The 23,094-nt window shown below is 51.1% G+C and overlaps 1 protein-coding gene across 2 annotated transcripts in view; it reads left to right on the top strand.

The window, feature by feature from the left end:
• Nucleotides 1-1,569: 1,569 nt before the first annotated feature.
• cd74b (CD74 molecule, major histocompatibility complex, class II invariant chain b) overlaps nt 1,570-23,094 on the top strand; it is a 49,900-nt gene continuing 28,375 nt past the window's right edge. For both annotated transcript variants that reach the window (XM_070877989.1, XM_070877988.1), the window contains exons 1-5: nt 1,570-1,744; nt 14,596-14,765; nt 17,119-17,201; nt 21,605-21,667; nt 22,583-22,678. In XM_070877989.1, the coding sequence (XP_070734090.1) occupies nt 1,644-1,744; nt 14,596-14,765; nt 17,119-17,201; nt 21,605-21,667; nt 22,583-22,678 (513 nt within the window). In that variant the 5' untranslated portion in view covers nt 1,570-1,643. The remainder of the gene's footprint in view (nt 1,745-14,595; nt 14,766-17,118; nt 17,202-21,604; nt 21,668-22,582; nt 22,679-23,094) is intronic.

Genomic DNA, 23,094 nt, shown 5'->3' with positions numbered 1-23,094 from the left:
ACTAATCACAGATTATATGGGTCATTATCACATTGCTGTTTATGGGAGCTTGCTGTGCGCAAATTGGCTGCCGTGGTTCCCACAGTACAACAGGGACCACACTCCAAAAAGTACTTCATTGGCTGTGAAGCGTTTTGAGACGTCCGGTGGTCATGAAAGGCGCTATATAAATACAAGACTTTCTTTTAAACACCTTTCTGTTTTGTAATACATGCTGAACAGCAACATACCTGCCCCAATCTCCGAGAGTCTGGGAATATTTTAGCTCACCTCTCACTAAGGCAAGAAACCTGTTCCACCAGTCCCGTGGTGGAACACTCTCCAACAGCCAATTGTAAAGTTTATAGAAAGATATTTAGATAGCATCTTTCAGGACCTCAGGATGTCCCAAAGCACTTTACAGCCAATGAGGTACTTTTGGAGTGTAGTCACTGTTGTAATGTGGGAAACGTGGTGGACAATCTGTGCACAGCAAGCTCTAATCTGTTTGTTTTTAGTGATGTTATTTGAGGGATAAATATTGGGCCCAGGATACCAGGGATAACTCCCCTGCTCTTCTTTGAAATAGCGGCGTGGGGTCTTTTACATCCACCTGAGCGAGCAGATGGACCGTCAGGTTGAATGTGTCATCCAAAAGATGGTGCCTCTGACTGTGCGGCGCTCCCTCAGTACTGCCCCTCCGACAGTGAGGTGCTCCCTTAGTACTGCCCCTCTGACAGTGTGGCACTCCCTCAGTGCTGACCCTCCGACAGTGCAGCGCTCCCTCAGTACTGCCACTCCGACAGTGCGGCGCGCCCTCAGTACTGCCCCTCTGACAGTGTGGCACTCCCTCAATGCTGCCCCTCCGACAGTGCAGCACTCCGTCAGTACTGCCACACTGACAGTGCTGAGCTCCCTCAGTATTGCCCCTCCAACAGTGTGGCACACCCTCAGAAATGCCCCTCCGACCGTGAAGCACTCCCTCAGTACTGCCCCTCCGACAGTGCAGAGCTCCTTCAGTACTGCCCCTCCGACAGTGCAGCGCTCTCTCAGTACTGCCCCTCCGACAGTGCGGCGCTCCCTCAGTACTGCCCCTCCGACAGTGCGGCGTTCCCTCAATACTGCGCCTCCGACAGTGCGGCACTTCCTCAGTGCTGCCCTCCGACAGTGCAGCGCTCCCTCAGTACTCCCCCTCCGACAGTGCGGCTCTCCCTCAGCACTGCCCCTCCGACAGTGCGGCGCTCCCTCAGTACTGCCCCTCCGACAGTGCGGCTCTCCCTCAGCACTGCCCCTCCGACAGTGCGGCGCTCCCTCAGTACTGCCACTGGGAAGTGTCAGTCTGGATTATGTCTCTGGAGTGGGACTGTGAACACATGACCTTCTGATTGGGAGGCGAGAGAGAGAGCGCCACACAATGAGCCAGGGCTGACAGATGACTCTGGCTGCTTATATTTGAGATCGGCTCATGTTCGGCTAAGTACGATAGGGACTTTCCAAGCCACTCAGTGCCAACTTCCTCCTCGAGTCTGGTTGGGAGGCGATTAAAAAAAAAAGCCTTTATTACGCCTCAGTACAAGAGCGAAGTCTTCAGTCTGGAGCGGAGCACTGGAACAGACAGCTCAGTAAAAGCAGCTTAGCGGAGTTTGTGTTGGCGAGGAGACAGAATGTCAGCCGATGAGCAGCAGAGTGCCTTGCTGAACAATTCACAACAAGATATTGCCAGCAGTCCCAACGTGGAAGCCAGGAGCATGCCCCCAGCGCAGAGGTAAAGGTGTATTTTTTAATTAGTGTGGGGGCAATTGGTAAAATTCTGGAGCTGGATTGGCGACATCTCTTCCCAGCCTGACATTACAATAATCAAATTTTGGCTGGTCTGGTTGGTGATTAGAATCTGCCGGACCACCTGAAGACCTCAAGTAACTTAATAAAATTATAAAATGCTGGAAATCTCAGTGGGTGAGGCAGCATCTAAGGAGAGAGTGAAACAAATTATATAACAGAATATATTTGATGTGGTGATAGACAGATTTTTGAGCGATAAGAGGTTATGGGGAGCGGGCGGGGAAGTGGAACTGAGTCCATGATCAGATCAGCCATGATCGTATTGAATGGCGGAGCAGGCTCGAGGGGCCAAATGGCCGACTCCTGCTCCTATTTCCCGTGTGTTCTTGTGAGTTATCGGTTCTGGTCGATGACCCTTCGAAGGGTAACTTCTTACCTGCTGCATCTTGCCACGAATTATCATCTTTTTTAAAATACTTATTCTGAGGCTGTGGGTATCGCTAGCAAGGCCGGCATTTATTGCCCATCCCTAATTGCCCCTTGAGAAGGTGGTGGTGAGCCGCCTTCTTGAACCGCTGCAGTCCGTGTGGTGAAGGTGCTCCCACAGTGCCGTTAGGGAGGGAGTTCCAGGGATTGTGACCTGGCGACAATAAAGGAAGGGCTAGTTATATGTCTCACGCCGGGATGGTGCGTTTGACTTGGAGGGTTAATGCATTAAAAGCGTGGACGGAAAAGATCCCAAGGGCCCTATTTCGAAGAAGAGCAGGGGGGAATTCACCGCCCCTCCCCCAGCTGTCCAGGTCAATATTTATCCCTCAATCAACATCACGAAAAGCCAAGTTGATCTGGGTCATTATCACATCGCTGTGTGTGGGAGCTTGCTGTGCACAAATTGGCTGCTGCGTTTCCCACATTACAACAGTGACGACACTTCAAAGGTGCTTTGGTTGTATTGCTGACTGCATCCAAATGTACTGAACTGCTTTCCAATGTATTGTGCAAATTTTTATATATGAATAAAGTATATTTTAAAAAGTGAAGCGCTTTGGGACATCTTGAGGTCGCAAAAGGTGCTATTGAAATGCAAGACCTTTCTTTTCTCTGTCACCTTTAATTCTTGGCTCTTCGCATCGAGGGGTATCAGGAATCATCAAAGTTATCACGTTGCGCCGGGTTCAGGGAACAAAAGGTAATTTGCTAACTTTCCAGCGCTGGTTCAGTGCTCCCCGCAGTGGCAACCGAGAGTTTTTCTCTCACACAATCCGTTCGATGTTCAAAGAGAGAGACTGAAGTTTGGGGCGGGATCGGAGCTCAGATTTGTGCTCGTGTTTTTAAACTGAGTCAGTCGCTGTGCAATTTTTTTTTGTTTGAAGTGTTGAAGTTCTCTCAGACTCTGTCTCCACCTTCAGACCTTTGTCTGCTCCCTGAAGCTGCAGCTCAACCCTTGCCCTTTGTCCTACATCAAACGGGGGCTGAGAAAATAAAGAGCATAATTCTGCTGCTGCTCTGCCCACCAATATCAGCCAATTCCCCCCAAGCCCCCGACCCAACCTATTCATCCGCGAGTGTGTGAGTCTGTGTGTGAGTTCAGCTTCACACACTGATACACTCACACTCTCACACACACGCACAGACACTCACACCTTTACACACCGATACACCAATACACACAGACTCTCACACCCACACACTGATACTCACACACACACACACTCAAACACTGATGCACACAGAAACACTGATGCACACAGACTCTCACACACACACACTGATACACACACACTCAAACACTGATACACACAGAAACACTGATGCACACAGACTCTCACACCCACACACTGATACTCACACACACACTCAAACACTGATGCACACAGAAACACTGATGCACACAGACTCTCTCACACACACACTGATACTCACACACACTCAAACACTGATGCACACAGAAACACTGATACACACAGACTCTCACACTCACACACTGATACTCACACACACACAGACTCAAACACTGATGCACACAGAAACACTGATGCACACAGACTCACACACACACTGATACTCACACACACACTCAAACACTGATACACACAGAAACACTGATGCACACAGACTCTCACACTCACACACACACTCAAACACTGACACACACAGAAACACTGATGCACACAGACTCTCACACTCACACACTGATACACCCATACACTCACACAGATTCTCACACACACGCGCAGACACTCAAACACCGATACGCACAGACTCTGACACACACAAACACACTCTCACACACGGACACACACACAGACTCACACACATTCTCCCTCCACCAGAGGTCACCGGCGAGCTGCTGATTTATATTCTCTTCTGTCGAATCTAATTCTGTTCTGACCGGTTTCGCCAGGCTGGGGGAGCTCGTTTGTATGTGAGAACTTGTAATGTTGCTAAGGACAAATGGTCTCGGGGAACTGAGGCAGATCTTCATTCTCTCTTTTCCTCTTGACTCCCAGGTGGGCATCTTTCATGTGGGACCTCGGACAGGGGGTGTCGGCGGGCAGGGGCATCGCCAGTGAATGCAGCGCTGCGATCAGCTCCCGCACATGTATACACACACACACATACAGACTCGTGCGCGCATACACACATACACACATACATACACAGAAACCCCCACACGCAGACACAGGCACACACTCGTACACACAGGCACATGCACTTAAATGCACACACACACACACTTAAATGCACACACACACACACACTTAAATGCGCACACACACACGTACAGACAGGCACACACACTTAAATGCACACACACACGTACAGACAGGCACACACACTTAAATGCACACACACACGTACAGACAGGCACACACACTTAAATGCACACACACACGTACAGACAGGCACACACACTTAAATGCACACACACACGTACACACACACACTTAAATGCACACACACACAGATACAAAGCACACACACAAATGCACACATACACACACACACAGACACAAAACACACACGTGCACACACACAGACACAGACACAAAGCACACACACACATAAGTGCACAAACACATACGCACAAAGCACACACTCACACACACGTGTGCACAGACACAAAACACATGGACTGTGCAGCCCGGGTGTTCACTGGCCAATGGCCAGGAGCAGGAGCTGAATTTGATTCCACCTCCGGACCCCAGGGACTTGTTGGGCTTTCTTTGTGTCCTTCGGGTCTCAGAAGCTTTCGGTCGAGCCCGGGAAAAAGCTGGCACAGATTTTGAATCAGAATCCAGGCACGAACCGTGCTGTTCTGCATTCACCGGTTTGGACGAGTGCAGATTCTAACAAATGTGATTTTTTTTTGGAAGGACTTACAAACATGTAACTGTCTGGTTGAATCTCGGTACATTGAGTCGCCAGTGTCCTCGAGCCGATTTACATTGAAGTATAATATCAGTGAGGTACTAGGGTTTGGTTGGACTGTCTTGTATATTGGGTGGGGGGGTTCAAGGCTGATCACCCTCCCCTCAGGACCATGTTTGGAGGGTGTTAGATTAATCTGTGGGCATGAGTGCCTTGGGTCTACCGTATATCGGCGTTGGGTGATACTGAACATGGAGTGGGGTAAGACTGTCACCTCACCACTTCCCAGAAGGTGATCTCATGGAAAATTCTTACAGGGCTTGACTGGGTAGCTGCAGGGAGGATGTTTCCCCCGGGCTGGGGAGTCTAGAACCAGGGGTCACAGTCTCAGGATAAGGGGTCGGCCATTTAGGACTGAGATGAGGAGGAATTTCTTCACTCAGAGGGCGGTGAATCTTTGGAATTCTCTGCCCCAGAGAACTGTGGAGGCTCAGTCGTTGAGTAGATTCAAGGCTGAGATCGATAGATCTTTGGACACCAATGGGATATGGGGATCGGTCGGAAAGGTGGAGGTGAGGTAGAAGGTCAGCCATGATTTCATTGAATGGTGGAGCAGGCACGAAGGGCCGAATGGCCGACTCCAGCTCCTAATTCTTGTGCTCTTAGAAATTCCTTTCTTCTCCCTCGGACTCGGGTTAATACCAGGTTAAAATAAAATCAGGGGCTCGGCTATTAACTGGGCTGAAGCCACCAAAACTGGAAAGAGCTGAAGTGAGCACCGTCTTGTTGACCTGCATTGAGATTGCGCCCAAACAAAATGGCCGCCCTTCTATTGGCCCAAGGTTCTTCAAGGTATCTTATTTTAATCGGGCCTAGGAGGAAATCTCCATGAAGTTTGACCCCACAACATGTAGAGCAGTGGTGTATAATCCATTAGGCCCAAGGTTATGTTTCGAGCGGGTAATCAATGAGCGGCCTTCGAGACAGCTGGTTGTCAATCAGTAGTTGTTTCCACGACTCTCAAATGGCTGTAACTCCGTCAGCAGGTGCGACACAGAAACGGTGAAGAACTAGGCCGTGAAATAAATCTTGGTAAATCAACAAGATTCATCCAAAAGACGAATTAGATTTTAAAAAGGGCGAATTCAGCTTGTGAAAATCACTGCACAGTCTTGTTCCTCCCCTCCCCTGCCCCTGCCTTTTAGGGGTTTTCCGTATCTTGAATTTAGCCTTACGCCCTTTCACCTTTCGCTGCTCAATAAGTAGAGGAGATGGTTATTTTCTCAGATTTTAATGACTGTGTTATCCCCTTTCGTGCCTTCCCTTGCAAGTGCACAGCAGCCAGAACAAGCAGAAAGAGCACCAACTGTGGGGAAGGGGGGTGGGGGGATGGTGTTGGGAGTGGGACTGATTGGATCGCTCTCTCAAAGAGCCACCACAGGCACGATGGGCCGAATGGCCTCCCCCTGTGCTGAGAGATTCGGGGATTCGATGATGATTCTACAACCAGTTTTGAGTATTTAAGCCAATCTTTGCTTATAAACTCACGGCAGGGTAAATTTCCGATTCCCTCCCCCAATGGGTGGTAATCGGGAACAAACAATCGACCTCTTTCCCTCGCCCCCGTTATACAACCCGCCCGATTTTTAATGGAATGATCTTGGGCGGGTTCGACAATGCGTGAGCGATCCACTTTGCGGATTGCGGGATAAATCCAAATTCTAACCCATTTAATCACCAGGCCCACCCTGACTGATCTGTTACCCAGGACGTTTCATCATCTTTGAAAGTAAACTTCTTATCCTTCATTTCCCGGGCTCTGCTCCTGATGGTCTGTCTCTCCGAAATACAGAGGAATAAACACGCAAATTAATGGGTCGTTGGTCTTTGAATATTACTGGCACAACACGTCTGCTGCCGACAGAATCACAGTCACTGCACTCCACAATTGTGCCTGAGAAACACTGCTGATATACTTTGGCCTGATAGAACACTTTATAAGGGCAATTTTTAAAAGTTATTCCTGGGACATGAGTAAAGCCAGCAACACTAGCATTACTGAAGAAAGAAAAAACGGACTTGCATTTATATAGCGCCTTTCACAATTTCCAAAGCACTTTACAGCCAATGAAAATTTTTTTGGCATGTAGTCCCTGTTGTAATGTAGGAAACGCGACAGCCAAGTTGAGCACAGCAAGCTCCCACAAACAGCAATGAGATAATGACCAAATAATTTGTTTTTTTGTTATGTTGTTTGAGGAATAAATATTGGGCTCGGGACACCAGGGATAATTCCCCTGCTCTTCTTCGAAATAGCGCCCGTGGGATCTTTTACATCCACCTGAGAGAGCAGACGGGGCCTCAGTTAAACGTCTCAATCGAAAGGCGGCCCCTCCGACAGTGCGGCGCTCCCTCAGTACTGCCCCTCCGACAGTGCGGCGCTCCCTCAGTACTGACCCTCTGACAGTGCGGCGCTCCCTCAGTACTGACCCTCTGACAGTGCGGTGCTCCCTCAGTACTGCCCCTCCGACAGTGCGGCGCTCCCTCAGTACTGCCCCTCCGACAGTGCGGTGCTCCCTCAGTACTGCCCCTCCGACAGTGCGGCGCTCCCTCAGTACTGCCCCTCCGACAGTGGAGCGCTACCTCAATACTTCACATAAATATGTGAAGATAAAAAGATTAGTGAAGACAAACGTAGGTCCCTTGCAGTCGGATTCAGGTGAATTTGTAATGGGGAACAAAGAAATGGCAGACTAATTGAACAAATACTTCGGTTCTGTCTTCACGAAGGAAGACACAAATAACCTTCCGAAGATATTAGGGGACAGTGGGTTGAGTGAGAAGGAGGAACTGAAGGATATCCTTATTAGGTGGGAAATTGTGTTAGGGATTGAAGGCCGAAAAATCCCCGGGGTCTGATAGTCTGCATCCCAGATACTCAATAAAGACGCTCTAGAAATAGTGGATGCATTTGTGATCATTTTCCAACAGTCTATCGACTCTGGATCAGTTCCTATGGACTGGAGGGTAGCTAATGTGACACCACTTTTTAAAAAAGGAGGGAGAGAGAAAACGGGTAATTATACATCGGTTCGCCTGACATCAGTAGTGGGGAAAATGTTAGAATCAATTATTCAAGATGAAATAGCGCATTTGGAAAGCAGTGACAGGATCGGTTCAAGTCAGCATGGATTTATGAAAGGGAAATCACGCTTGACGAATCTTCTGGAATTTTTTGAGGATGTAACTAGCAGAATGGACAAGGGAGAACCAGTGGATGTGGTGTATTTGGACTTTCAAAAGGCTTTTGACAAAGTCCCGCACAAGAGATTGGTGTGCAAAATCAAAGCGCATGGTATTGGGTGTAATGTACTGACGTGGATAGAGAACTGGTTGGCAGACAGGAAGCAGAGTCGGGATAAACGCGTCCTTTTCAGAATGGCAGGCAGTGACTAGTGGTGTGCCGCAGGGCTCAGTGCTGGGACCCCGGCTCTTTACAATATACATTAATGATTTAGATGAAGGAATTGAGTGTAATATCTCCAAGTTTGCAGATGACATTAAACTGGGTGGCGGTGTGAGCTGTGAGGAGGACGCTAAGAGGCTGCAGGGTGACTTGGACAGGTTAGGTGAGTGGGCAAATGCATGGCAGATTATTGAATGGCGATGCAGGCTCGAAGGGCCGAATGGCCTACTCCTGCACCTATATTCTATGTTTCTATGTCCCTCCGACAGTGCAGCGCTCCCTCAGCACTGCCCCTCCGACAGTGCGGCGCTCCCTCAGCACTGCCCCTCCGACAGTGCGGCGCTCCCTCAGCACTGCCCCTCCGACAGTGCAGCGCTCCCTCAGCACTGCCCCTCCGACAGTGCGGCGCTCCCTCAGCACTGTCCCTCCGACAGTGCAGCGCTCCCTCAGCACTGCCCCTCCGACAGTGCGACGCTCCCTCAGTACTGCACTGGGAGTGTCAGACTGGATTATGTGCTCATGTCCTGGGAGTGGGACTTGAACCCACAACCTTCTGACTCAGAAGCGAGGGTGCTGCCCACTGAGTGAAAGAAAGGAGAAATGGTTACTTACAAGGACGAGGTGTCCCTTGAATTACTTTAGTTAATATTTGGTATACAAGACCAGTGGAAGCTTCCAGAAGTCCTGACTGCCGGTTGTGAAAGTTTCATTTTCAGAAAGGAGGGAATTTCCATTTATTGTCCAATTTTTAATACCATCCTTCGTTAAATAAAAATGAGTCACGAGCACAATCCTTTTTGCTGAAACTCCCTCCTGCAAATCAAGGCAGCTCCCGAAACATCCCAGTCCAGTTACACCTCAAATTAAACATTCTCATCCTCCTGTTCAACTCCCTCCATGGCCTCGCCCCCTTCCTACTCTGTAACCTCCTCCAGCCCCACAACCGCCCCCCCCCCCCCCCCGAGATCGCTGCACTCCTCCAATTCCGGCCCCTTGAGCATTCCCCGATTTCCATCCCTTCACCGTCGGTGGCCGTGCCTTCAGCTGCCTGGGCCCCAACCTCTAGGATTCCCTCCCTAAACCTCTCTGCCTCCCCTCTTTGACCATATTACACATTGACCATTGCCCCCTTTGTTGGCAGATTGACCATAAGAACATAAGAAATAGGAGCAGGAGTCGGCCATTTGGCCCCTCGAGCCTGCTCCGCCATTTAATACGATCATGGCTGATCCGATCATGGACTCAGCTCCACTTCCCTGCCCGCTCCCCATAACCCTTCACTCCCTTATCGTTCAAAAATCTGTCTATCTCCGCCTTAAATATATTCAATGACCCAGCCCCCACAGCTCTCTGGGGCAGAGAATTCCACAGATTTACAACCCTCTGAGAGAAGAAATTCCTCCTCATTTCCATTTTAAATGGGCGACCCCTTATTCTGAAACTATGCCCCCTAGTTCTAGATTCCCCCATGAGGGGAAACATCCTCTCTGCATCTACCCTGTCAAGCCCCCTCAGAACCTTATACATTTCAATAAGATCACCTCTCATTGTTCTAAACTCCAATGAGTACAGGCCCAACCTGCTCAACCTTTCTTCATATGATAACCCCCTCATCTCGGGAATCAACCGAGTGAACCTTCTCTGAACTGCCTCCAATGCAAGTATATCCCTCCTTAAATACGGAGGCCAAAATTGTACACAGTACTCCGGGTGTGGCCTTGTATCATCAGCCCTTTGTTGGCAGATTGACGATTGACCCTTGGCCCCTGATAGCACGAGCTGAGTGGGGAAACCCCTGGGACATTCCTGGTCAGACTCCGTTCCATAATTGGCCATTGAGATTGATTTTTATCTCATATAATAAATCACTTAAGTGTGATCATTAATCTACAAAATTCTGGAAACACGACGTATATCGGTCAATTTCATGGATGATTGGCATAAATGGGGTGGGGTCTGTTGCAGTCTGGTGAAACGGGCGCGGATTTATCGAACTGGACAGCATCGGTAACATAGAAACATAGAAAATAGGTGCAGGTGTAGGCCATTCGGCCCTTCGAGCCTGCACCACCATTCAATAAGATCATGGCTGATCATTCACCTCAATACACCTTTCCTGCTTTCTCTCCATACCCCTTGATCCCTTTAGCCGTAAGGGCCATATCTAACTCCCTCTTGAATATATCTAACGAACTGGCATCAACAACTCTCTGTGGTAGAGAATTCCACAGGTTCACAACTCTTGAGTGAAGAAGTTTCTCATCCTCTCGGTCCTAAATGGCTTACCCCTTATCCTTAGGCTGTGACCCCTGGTTCTGGACTTCCCCAACATTCTTCCTGCATCTAACCTGTCCAGTCCCATCAGAATTTTATGTTTCTATGAGATCTCCTCTCATCCTTCTAAACTCCAGTGAATACAGGCCCAGTCGATTCAGTCTCTCCTCATATGTCAGTCCTGCCATCCCGGGAATCAGTCTGGTGAACCTTCGCTGCACTCCCTCAATAGCAAGAATGTCTTTCCTCAGATTAGGAGACCAAAACTGAACACAATATTCCAGGTCATGGCTCACCAAGGCCCTGTACATCTGCAGTAAGACCTCCCTACTCCTATACTCAAATCCCCTAACTATGAAGGCCAACATTCCATTTGCCTTCTTCACCGCCTGCTGTACCTGCATGCCAACTTTCAATAACTGATGTACCATGACACCCAGGTCTCGTTGCATCTCCCCTTTTCCTAATCTGCCGCCATTCAGATAATATTCTGCCTTCATGTTTTTTTGCCACCAAAGTGGATAACCTCACATTTATCCACATTATACTGCATCGGTAATTATTTGAGAGAATGAAGTCAATAAAGGTGCAGGGCCTTACACATGGGGAGGTAGAAAGGGGAGCTATAGTCACTCATTGGGGCCAAAATTCTGCCCCGCCGGAAACCTAGCGCCCCCTACCTTTCTCAAAGTGTTGTGTTTTTACCGCCATTTTGGATGAGGTCCGAAATTCAGTTCTTTGTCTTTTTTTTGATAAATCGGCCAGGAAGTCGGTCATAACGGGCGCGGAAGTACAGCGGTAAGTGTTGGTGAGGGGCGGAAGTGGGGTGAGGGACGGATTCTCTGTCGCTGTCACTCAGCGGTGGTGACAATCGTCCATGAAATTGACCGATATACGTGGTGTCACCGCGTCTCTCGCCTCCGTTAAAGGGGAGAGAATCGGCCATCAGTCGCGATCGGACACTGGGCCACCAGGGAGGGTTTCAGCCGGGCCAGCGGCCTGGCACCCAAGAGTGTGTGTGTGTGTGTGTGTGTGTGTGTGTGTACCAGGCAGGGGGTGGACAATTGTCCGGCAGACATCAAAGTCGGCCGGCAAAAAAAATAAATAAAATGGCGGCCATGGCATTGGGCCCTCGCCTTTAATGGCCGCCGCGGCGCCAGGGATTACGGAGGCAATCAAAGGTTCGCCGACAGAGGAACATTTTACGGGCTGAATTCCATGGGAGGTGGGGGTTCCCGGCCGTGCGCGCACCGATGACACACTCATAGCCGCTGGGCAGTGGCGGGACGGAAGTGGGAACGCCAGAAAACCCCCCACCCCCTCCCCCGAGCTGAATTTAGCTCGCGGCGCCCATCCGACCAGAAATCGGCGGCCGCTCGGCTCCGCCATTAACGGGCCTCGCTCGGGAGCTGAATTTCGGCCCCATTGACTGGTGACCGACGGACTAGGGGAGAGGCTGGCGTTGCAAGTGGACCAGCATTCACCAGGATCAGTACAGCCTGAATCTGAGTCTGTCACGCTGAAAGAGTTTTGGGCACAAGGACAAATATGTCTGGAAGTACTGCGGAGAATGACCAAGGCACTGATCCCTCGGGTCAGATGATTTGAGTTATCAAGAAAGGCTACAGTCGAGGGAAAACAAGAGAAGCCCTTAGTAAGGTTGCCAAAGCTCCCGGGATTGAGGACGAATCTTCAGCTGTGACTCAGTGGGCAACATCCTCAACTCTTGAGTCGTACGGTTGTAGGTTCAAGTCCCACTCCAGAGACTCGAGCACAAAAATCCTGGCTGACACTCCAGTACAGTAGTTAGGGAGTGCTGCACTGTCGGAGGAGCAGTACTGAGGGAGCGCTGCACTGTCGGAGGGGCAGTACTGAGGGACTCCGCTGCACTGTCGGAGGGGCAGTACTGAGGGAGTGCTGCACTGTCGGAGGGGCAGTACTGAGGGACTCCGCTGCACTGTCGGAGGGGCAGTACTGAGGGAGCGCTGCACTGTCGGAGGGGCAGTACTGAGGGAGTGCTGCACTGTCGGAGGAGCAGTACTGAGGGAGTGCTGCACTGTCGGAGGGGCAGTACTGAGGGAGTGCTGCACTGTCGGAGGGGCAGTACTGAGGGAGTGCTGCACAGTCGGAGGGGCAGTACTGAGGGAGTGCTGCACTGTCGGAGGGGCAGTACTGAGGGAGTGCTGCACTGTCGGAGGGGCAGTACTGAGGGAGTGCTGCACTGTCGGAGGTGTTGTCTTTCGGGTGAGACATTAAACCAAGGCCCCGTCTGCTCTGTCAGGTGGCACTATTTCGAGGAAGAACAGGGGAGTTATCCCCGGTCCCTGGGCAATATTCATCCCATCAATATAAGATAGTCACCAAGAAATCCAACCGGGAATTCAGGAGAAACTTCTTTACCCAGAGAGGGGTGAGAATGTGGAACTCGCTGCCACAGGGAGTGGTTGAGGCGAATAGTATCGATGCATTTAAGGGGAGGCTGGATAAACATATGAGGGAGAAGGAAATAGAGGGTTACGCTGATAGTTACATGAGGAAAGACGGGAGGAGGCTCGAGTGGAGCATAAACGCCGGCATGGACTGGTTGGGCCGAATGGCCTGTTTCTATGCTGTATATCCCGATGTAATCCTATAAGTTGGACAGATACTGGAGAATGAGGAACTTACAGGGTTCTGGATAAAATCCACGACTGCTCTTCCAAAAGAAAGACTTTCATTTATATAGCGCCTTTCATGACCACCAGACGTCTCAAAGCGCTTTACAGCCAATAATATTTTGGAGTGTAGTGTAATGTGGGAAACGCGGCAGCCAATTCGTGCACAGCAAGCTCCCACACACAGCAATGTGATGATGACTCAGATAATCTGTTTTTTTTTGTTATGTTGATTGAGGGATAAATATTGGCCCCAGGACACCGGGGAGAACTCCCCTGCTCCTCTTCGAAATAGTGCGATGGGATCTTTTACATCCACCTGAGAGAGCAGGCGGGGCCTTGGTTTAACGTTTCATCCGAAAGATGGCACTTTCAACAGTGCAGCGCTCCCTCAGCACTGCCCCTCCGACAGTGCAGCGCTCCCTCAGCACTGCCCCTCCAACAGTGCAGCGCTCCCTCAGCACTGCCCCTCCGACAGTGCGGCGATCCCTCAGCACTGCCCCTCCGACAGTGCGGCGCTCCCTCAGCACTGCCCCTCCGACAGTGCGGCGATCCCTCAGCACTGCCCCTCCGACAGTGCGGCGCTCCCTCAGCACTGCCCCTCCGACAGTGCGGCGCTCCCTCAGTACTGACCCTCCGACAGTGCGGCGATCCCTCAGCGCTGCCCCTCCGACAGTGCGGCGCTCCCGCAGTACTGCCCCTCCGACAGTGCGGCGCTCCCTCAGCAGTGCCCCTCCGACAGTGCGGCGCTCCCTCAGTACTGACCCTCCGACAGTGCGGCGATCCCTCAGCGCTGACCCTCCGACAGTGCAGCGCTCCCTCAGCACTGTACTGGAGTGTCAGCCTAGAATTTTGTGCTCAAGTCCCTGGAGCGGGACTTGAACCCACAACCTGCTGGTGTATGTGGATAGATTTGGATGAGTGAGCTACCCACTGAGCCACAGCTGACACAAGAAGCCGGCACAGGCACGAGGGGCCGAATAGCCTCCTTCTGTAAGTATCTCTGATTGTATCTGTGACGGTGCGGTACTGTGTTCCTCCGACTCATGTGTCTGCTCTCTATTCCAGCAGCAGCAGGTGGTCTCGGACCCTGCTTTGGACGGGCGTGTCGGTGCTGGCCGCCGTATTGATCGCAGGACAAATTGCCAGCGTCATGTTCTTGCTGAAGCAACAGGACAAGATAACCGAGCTGCAGAAGACCACACATAGGATCGAGGACAAGTATCGGAGCCCAGCCAGTACGTACCTCCCCTCCACTCTCTCTTTTTCTTTCAACTCAACCATTAGCGTAAACTTAGCTTGGAGCTGATTGAGGTTTATAAGATAATGAAGGGAATAAACGGTGTTCCAGCTGAGAGTTTATTTAAATTAAATAGTTTAGGCAGGACGGGCACAAATTTAAGTTGTATGGGGCTAGATCTAGGTTAGATGTCAGGAGGTGGTTCTTTTCCCAGAGAGTAGTCGACCCCTGAAACACGCTGCCGTCTCATGTGGTGGAGACAGACTCACTGAAGTCCTTCGAGCGAGAGTTGGATTTGTTCCTTGTTGCGGCGGAGATTAACTCTTACAGAAGGTCGGTACTGCAGGGAATTCAATGGCCAGAGGGATCTCCTGGACTAGTGTCGATCGCCAAGATGGGTTGGAGAGGAATTGCCCAGATTTTTCTTCTCCAATTGGCTTGGGTTTTTTATCTGTTTTTTGGCCTCTCCCAGAAGATCACAGGGTTTCGGGTGGGGCGTGTGATATATTCACACAGCTTCTAACATGGCAGGCAGCTCTCTCGGAAGCCTCCTTAACATGCCTGGCTCTGTTTAATTATTAACTCAGTAGTTGCAGTGCACAATACGTCCACATCCACAGTGTGGAGCTACAAACATGACAAGCTTGCAGACATTACAGGGCGGAGTGTATATGTTGTGATACACGGGGTATGGCAATTGTGTGGGTTAGGCTCAATGGGCCAGATGGTCTTTACCTGTCCGTCATTGTCCGCATGTTCATATTTTTGGTAAACTCACAAATAAATCTGCAGCCACTTGATGCGGAGCGATAGTAAATAGATTGCAGAGCGCACAGTACTGGCGACGTCAACCTGACTGAAAGCCAAACTCAGCCCCGCCATTGAAAGGAGAAAGGTTTCAAAATCTGATTTTAAAAAAAAATAACTCTCCAGGTGATTCCACTCGAGTCTTCTCCACCATTGAATAAGATCATGGCTGTTCTGATCTTGGCCTCAACTCCATTTCCCTGCCTGTTTCCCATAACCCATCATAAGAACATAAGAAATAGGAGCAGGAGCAGGAGTAGGCCATTTGGCCCCTCGAGCCTGGAGCAGGAGGGGCCAAATGGCCTGCTCCTGCTCCAGGCTCGAGGGGCCAAATGGCCTGCTCCTGCTCCAGGCTCGAGGGGCCAAATGGCCTACTCTTGCTCCAGGCTCGAGGGGACAAATGGCCTACTCCAGCTCCAGGCTCGAGGGGCCAAATGGCCTACTCATGCTCCAGGCTCGAGGGGCCAAATGGCCTACTCCTGCTCCAGGCTCGAGGGGCCAAATGGCCTACTCTTGCTCCAGGCTCAAGGGGCCAAATGGCCTACTCCTGCTCCAGGCTCGAGGGGCCAAATGGCCTACTCCTGCTCCAGGCTTGAGGGGCCAAATGGCCTACTCTTGCTCCAGGCTCGAGAGGCCAATTGGCCTACTCCTGCTCCGCCATTCAATAAGATCATGGCTGATCTGATCCTGGCCTCAACTCCACTTCCCCACCCGCTCCCCATAACCCTTGACTCCCTTATCGTTCAAAAATCTATTTCCACCTTAAATATATTCAATGGCCCAGCCTCCACAGCTCTCTGGGGCAGAGAATTCCAAAGATTCACGACCCTCTGAGAGAAGAAATTCCTCCTCATCTCCATTTTAACTGGGTGGCCCCTTATTCTGAAACTATGCCCCCTAGTTCTAGATTCCCCCACGGGGGGAAACATCCTCTCTGCATCTACCTTGTCAAGCCCCCTCAGTATCTTATACGTTTCAATAAGATCACCTCTCATTCTTCTAAACTCCAATGAGTATAGGCCCAACCTGCTCAACCTTTCTTCATAAGACAAACTCTTCGTCTCTGGAATCAACTGAGTGATCCTTCCCTTATGGTGCGTACCGTGATGTGGAGAGATTGCAAAAGTTGGGATTATTTTACTTGGAGCAGAGGAGGTCAAGGAGGGCGGATTTAATCGAGGTGTTCATAATACTGAAGGGTCAAGAACCAGTGGGCACAGATTGGTGATTAGCAAAAGGACCAAAGGCGACATGAGGAAAAACTTTTTTACGCAGCGAGTGGTTAGGATCTGGAACGCATGGCCTGAGAGGGCGATGGATACAGATTTAATCGTAGCCTTCAAAAGGGAGTTGGATAAAGACTTGGAAGGAGAAAAGATTGCAGGGATATGGGGAAAGAGCAGGGGGCAGTGGAACTGACTGGATCGCTCTTCGAATAGAGCCGGCGCAGACTCGATGGGCCGAATGGCCTCCTTCTGTGCAGTGCTGTTCTGTGATTCTATGAGATGTACTCAAAAAAATGTCATTGCATTTTATTTCTTCAGGGCCTAAACCTATGATGCGTCTGAGACCAATGATGATGGACATGCCTATTGCTTACATTGACCCGAAGAGTGTCAAACCAAAGGTAAACTTCAGCAGCGAAAGTCAAGAAAGGAAAATGTCGCACTGGTATAAATGAATGAATTAATTAAAAAAAAAACCCAACCAACACCAAAATGGTCGGCCATTTAGGACTGAGATGAGGAGGAATTTCTTCACTCAGAGGGTGGTGAATCTTTGGAATTCTCTGCCCCAGAGGGCTGTGGAGGCTCAATCATTGAGTATATTCAAGACTTTTGGCTATTAAGGGAATCAAGGGATATGGGGTTAGTGCAGGAAAATAGAGTTGAGGTCGAAGATCAGCCGTGATCTTATTAAATGGCGGAGCAGGCCGAGGGGCCGAATGGTGGACTCCTGCTCCTATTTCTTATGTTTTTTATGTTCTTATGTTAAGAGTGAATCACATTGCTGTGGGTCTGGAATCAAACATTGGCCCAGACCGGGTAAGGACGGCAGATTTCCTTCTCTAAAGGACATTCGTGAACCAGATGGGTTTTTACGAAAATCCGGTAGTTTTATGGGGCCAGGGACTCCCAGGTGAAGGTGGGGATGTCGCCCATTTAACACAGAGATGAGGAGGAATTTCTTCACTCAGAGGGTCGCGAATCTTCAGAATTCTCTACCCCAGGGAGCTGTGGAGGCTGGGTCATTGAATATATTTAAGGCGGAGATGGTCAGATTTTAACGATAAGGGAGTGAAGGGTTATGGGGAGCGGGGAGGGAAGTGGAGCTGAGTCCATGATCTGATTGAATGGCGGAGCAGGCTCGAGGGGCCGAATGGCCGACTCCTGCTTCTAATTCTTATGTTCTTAAGTAGCTGGTTATCTCCTTCACTGATTTGCTGGATCTTGTGGTGCGCAAAATTGGCTGTTGGGTTCGGCCTACTTAACAAGAGTGACTGATCTTCAAAAGTAACTCATTGCCTACGAAGATGTCCTGAGGATGAGATAAAGCATCAGGTAAATACAAAGGGTGCCAAAATTATGCTGCTGTTCCGACGCAAACCTGCCCGAGCTCCTGGTGGGAACTTGGTGGGAGTCGAGGCAACTGAAACACCAGCTCAAGCAGGGGTTAGGGGGCCCCAGTGGCAGAGCCAGTGGAGGGAGAGCTCCTCACCTTTGAGGTCGGTCAACGCAGCTTTGGAGGATTCCCCTCCATTACCCCCCTCTCCGTCCTCGAGCTCTGGGTTCGCTCTGCGGATCTGGGTGCTTTCCCGGTTCTGCTTGCGGACTGGGGCCAGTCGGCATTCTCTCCACCCCCCCCCCTCCCCCGCCGAATCTCGGCAACGAGAGCGTGCAGAAAACAAGCGCAGGCAGCGGAAGGAGCGTGCGGCAAACCTGTCCCACCCACCCTTTCCTTCAACGACTATCTGCCTCACCTGTGACAGGGACTATTGGTTCTCGTATTGGACTGTCCCAGCCACCTCAGGACTCATTTTTAGAGTGGAAGCAAGTCTTCCTCGATTCCGAGGGACTGCCTATAATGATGATCTCCGCCGCACCTCCCACCCCCACCTCCGCAATTCCCAAATCGAAGCCCCCTCCATGCCAACTGGGCAAAATCTCAAGTCAGATCCCCACCCCCATCCCTCCCCCACACTTGGCCAAGCTAGGCTTCGCCACTGGTAAGAGGCCCTATCCTCAGTCAGGGTTAACTCCTCAGCCTTCAGTTGGGACTCTGCACGATTGGTGTTGGCACACCTGGTAACAGCAGACATGCATGCAGCATCCTGGTGGGAGTGGGACCGAGACCCCATTGATCGGGGCGGAGGGAGGTGGGAGCGAGTGGGTCTTTACAATGTGTTTGCTATGGCCCTGCTACTTGCTCAGATCATACTGCCACAAATCTTCTAGGCAACAGTCTTTCTTACCGTTTGACCCTTTAATGAGCTTCCGACCACATATCCGCAGCATAACTAAGACCGCCTATTTCCACCTCCATAACATCGCCCGTCTCCGTCCTTGCCTCAGCTCATCTGCTGCTGAAACCCTCATCCATGCCTTTGTTACCTCTAGACTTGTCTATTCCAACACACTCCTGGCTGGCCTCCCACATTCTACCCTACGTAAACTGGAGGTGATCCGAAACTCGGCTGCCCTGTGTCCGAACTCGCACCAAGTCCCGCTCACCCATCACCCCCTGTGCTCACTGTCCCATGCCCTAACTCGCACCAAGTCCCGCTCACCCATCACCCACTGTGCTCACTGCCCTGTGTCCTAACTCGCACCGAGTCCCGCTCACCCATCACCCCCTGTACTCGCTGATCTACATTGGCTTCCGGTTAAGCAACGCCTCGATTTCAAAATTCTCATCCTTGTTTACAAATCCCTCCATGGCCCTCGCCCCCTCCCTATCTCTGTAATCTACTCTAGCCCCACAACACCCCGAGATGTCTGCGCTCCTCTAATTCTGCCCTCCTGACCATCCCTGATTATAATCGCTCCACCATCGGTGGCCGTGCCTTCTGTTGCCTGGGCCCCAAGCTCTGGAATTCTCTCCCTAAACCTCCCCGCCTTGCGAACTCTCTTTCCTCCTTCAAGACACTCCTTAAAACCTACCTCTATTGCATTCATTTCTACTTATACGGCTCGGTGTCAAATTTTTATTGCATATAAACCTCCTGTGAAGCGCCTCGGGACGTTTCACTACGTTAAAGGCGCTATATAAATACAACGTTGTTGTTGTTGTTGTACAAAGTTCTCCAAATAGCGCCTGACTTTGCTGCATCTAATCTGCAACACAATCTCCCCGTTGAAATACTGATTGAGGAGTGGGAGGAACAAACTGACTGTGGTTTTTCGGTTAAGGTCAGAGCATCTAATTTCACCAATTTGGGGCTTTCCCACCCATTCTCGGTTAATTTTGTTCACCCGTGTACTTTGCGATGGCTGTCCTGGGGATTTCAGACCATGCCCAGCTGCAGAAGACATCAGTAGATGGAAAGACAGACAGAACTTACATTTACACATCGGCCGTCACCACATCAAAACGCGGCAGCCAATTTGCGCACAGTAAGCTCCCACAAACAGCAATGTGATAATGACCCGATAATCTGTTCTTGTTATGTTGATTGAGGGATAAATATTGTGCCAGGACACTGGGGAGAACTTCCCTGTTCTTCTTTGAAATAGTGGCCATGGGCTCTTTTACGTCCACCTGAGAGGGAAGACAGGGCCTCAGTTTAACGTCTCATTCGAAAGACGGCCCCTCCGACAGTGCGGCGCTCCCTCAGTACTGCTCCTCCGACAATGCGGCGCTCCCTCAGTACTGCCTCTCCGACAGTGCGGCGCTCCCTCAGTACTGCTCCTCCGACAATGCGGCGCTCCCTCAGTACTGTCCCTCCGACAGTGCGGCACTCCCTCAGTACTGCCCCTCTGACAGTGCGGCGCTCCCTCAGTACTGCCCCTCTGACAGTGCAGCACTCCCTCAGTACTGCCCCTCTGACAGTGCAGCACTCCCTCAGCACTGCCCCTCTGACAGTGCAGTGCTCCCTCAGTGCTACCCCTCCGACGGTGCGCTGCTCCCTCAGTACTGCCCCTCCGACAGTGCGGCGCTTCCTCAGTACTGCCCCTCTGACAATGCGGCGCTCCCTCAGTACTGCCCCTCCGACAGTGCGGCGCTCCCTCAGTACTGCCCCTCCGACAGTGCAGCACTCCCTCAGTACTGCCCCTCCGACAGTGCAGCACTCCCTCAGTACTGCCCCTCCGACAGTGCGGCGCTCCCTCAGTACTGCCCCTCTGACAGTGCAGCACTCCCTCAGTACTGCCCCTCCGACGGTGCGCTGCTCCCTCAGTACTGCCCCTCCGACAGTGCGGCGCTTCCTCAGTACTGCCCCTCTGACAATGCGGCGCTCCCTCAGTACTGCCCCTCCGACAGTGCGGCGCTCCCTCAGTACTGCCCCTCCGACAGTGCAGCACTCCCTCAGTACTGCCCCTCCGACAGTGCAGCACTCCCTCAGTACTGCCCCTCCGACAGTGCGGCGCTCCCTCAGTACTGCCCCTCTGACAGTGCAGCACTCCCTCAGTACTGCCCCTCCGACGGTGCGCTGCTCCCTCAGTACTGCCCCTCCGACAGTGCGGCGCTCCCTCAGTACTGCCCCTCTGACAGTGCAGCACTCCCTCAGTACTGCCCCTCCGACGGTGCGGCGCTCCCTCAGTACGGGTACTCTGACAGCACTGCACTGGGAGTGTCAGCCTAGATTTTATATTTGGGTTTACTGGAGTGGGACTATTGTGACTCGGGCACGAGCAGTACCCACTGACCCAATATTTCCCTCCTGAAGCACGGTGCCCAGATCTGAAGCCGATATTCCAGACAGGACCTGACCTGGCCAAGATTGTGCGATGTATGTTGATTTGAAAATACTTTATTACTGTAACCCGTAAAGAAATATAATTTGGGGTTATTTTTTTGCTTGTTGTCTCACAGGCTCCGAAACCAACTCCCGCCAAACCCCTGACATTGCTGGAACAAGTGCGGGAACTGCTGAAGGTAATCTTTCGAATGCAGAATCGTAGGACGTCACAGCTCAGTTGGAGGCCATTCGGCCCATCGTGCCTGCGCCCACTCTGTGAGAGAGCGATCCCATCAGTCCCACTCCCCCCTGCTCTTTCCCCACTGCCCTGCAAACGTTTCCTTTTCCAGTATTTGTCCAATCCCCTTTTGAAAGTCGCTATTGGCTCTGCTCCCACCGACCTTTCAGGCAGCGCGTTCCAGATCACAACAACTCGCTGCGTAAAAATATTCTCCTCATCTCCCCCTCGGGTTCTTTTGCCAATTACCTGAAATCTGTGTCCCTCTGGTTACTGACCCTCCTGCCCCTGGAAACAGAATAGATAAAGAGAAACTATCAAAACCCCTCATAATTATGTACATCTCTATTCCCTTAACCTTCACCGCTCTAAGTCTCTCCATGTAACTGAAGTTCCTCATCCCTGGAGCCATTCTCGTAAATCTCCTCCCCGGCCACTCTGAGGCCTTAACATCCTTACTAAAGTGCGGTGCTCAGAATTGGACGCCATACTCCAGCTGCGCCCTTAGCAGTGATTTTAAAGCTTTGATTTAATAAGGGGAAATCTGCAGGGCTGTGGGGTAAGAGCGGGGAGGGTGTGCGGAACTAGTTGGACGCAGGCAGGGTGGAGCAAATGGTTCTATAGCAACAACGTGCTTTCATATCATGACTTGAATGTGGAAAAATGCCCCAAGCTAGTGCAGGCTTTGTCCCTTTGCCCAATTTTCTCAACTATGAGGTGGGTAAAAAAAGCATTCGATGGACTCAAAGGAAGTCTGAAAGTAGCACCAACTCTACCTTAACAGCAGGTTTAACATAATTGAGCCATGGTGTGACTGTACCTCTGGAGGAATGGTTGGCCGACCATGACATTTTCTTCTCCTTTTCACTGGCAGAAAGAGAACGCAACCGAGGAGATGCCAGAATTCAACAACAGCTTCCCCACCAACGTCAACTTGCTGAAAGAGAGCCTGAATGATTCTGATTGGAAGGTTCGTACCGTTTGATGCTTTGTTACAGAACACCACCACCTCCACATTCCCCCCTCCGAGTCACACACCATCCCGACTTGGAAATATATCGGCCGTTCCTTCATCGTCGCTGGGTCACAATCCTGGAAGTCCCTCCCTAACAGCACTGTGGGAGCACCTTCACCACACGGACTGCAGCGGTTCAAGAAGGCGGCTCACCACCACCTTCTCAAGGGCCAACTAGGGATGGGCAATAAATTCCGGCCTTGCCAGCGACGCCCACATCCCGGAACAAAAAAAAAACATTTTTTTTTTTACAGCACAGAAACGTGCCATTTTGCCCGTCTGATCTATGCCGGTGTTTATGCTCCACACCAGCCCCCTCCCACCCATCTCCATCTCACCCCATCACCATATCCTTCGATTCCTTTCTCCCT

This window comes from Pristiophorus japonicus, chromosome 4, assembly GCF_044704955.1.
Source record: "Pristiophorus japonicus isolate sPriJap1 chromosome 4, sPriJap1.hap1, whole genome shotgun sequence".
In the NCBI taxonomy this organism is placed as follows: domain Eukaryota; kingdom Metazoa; phylum Chordata; class Chondrichthyes; family Pristiophoridae; genus Pristiophorus; species Pristiophorus japonicus.
Note: the sequence above shows the minus strand (reverse complement) of the source record. Positions and strands in the feature narration are given on the sequence as shown.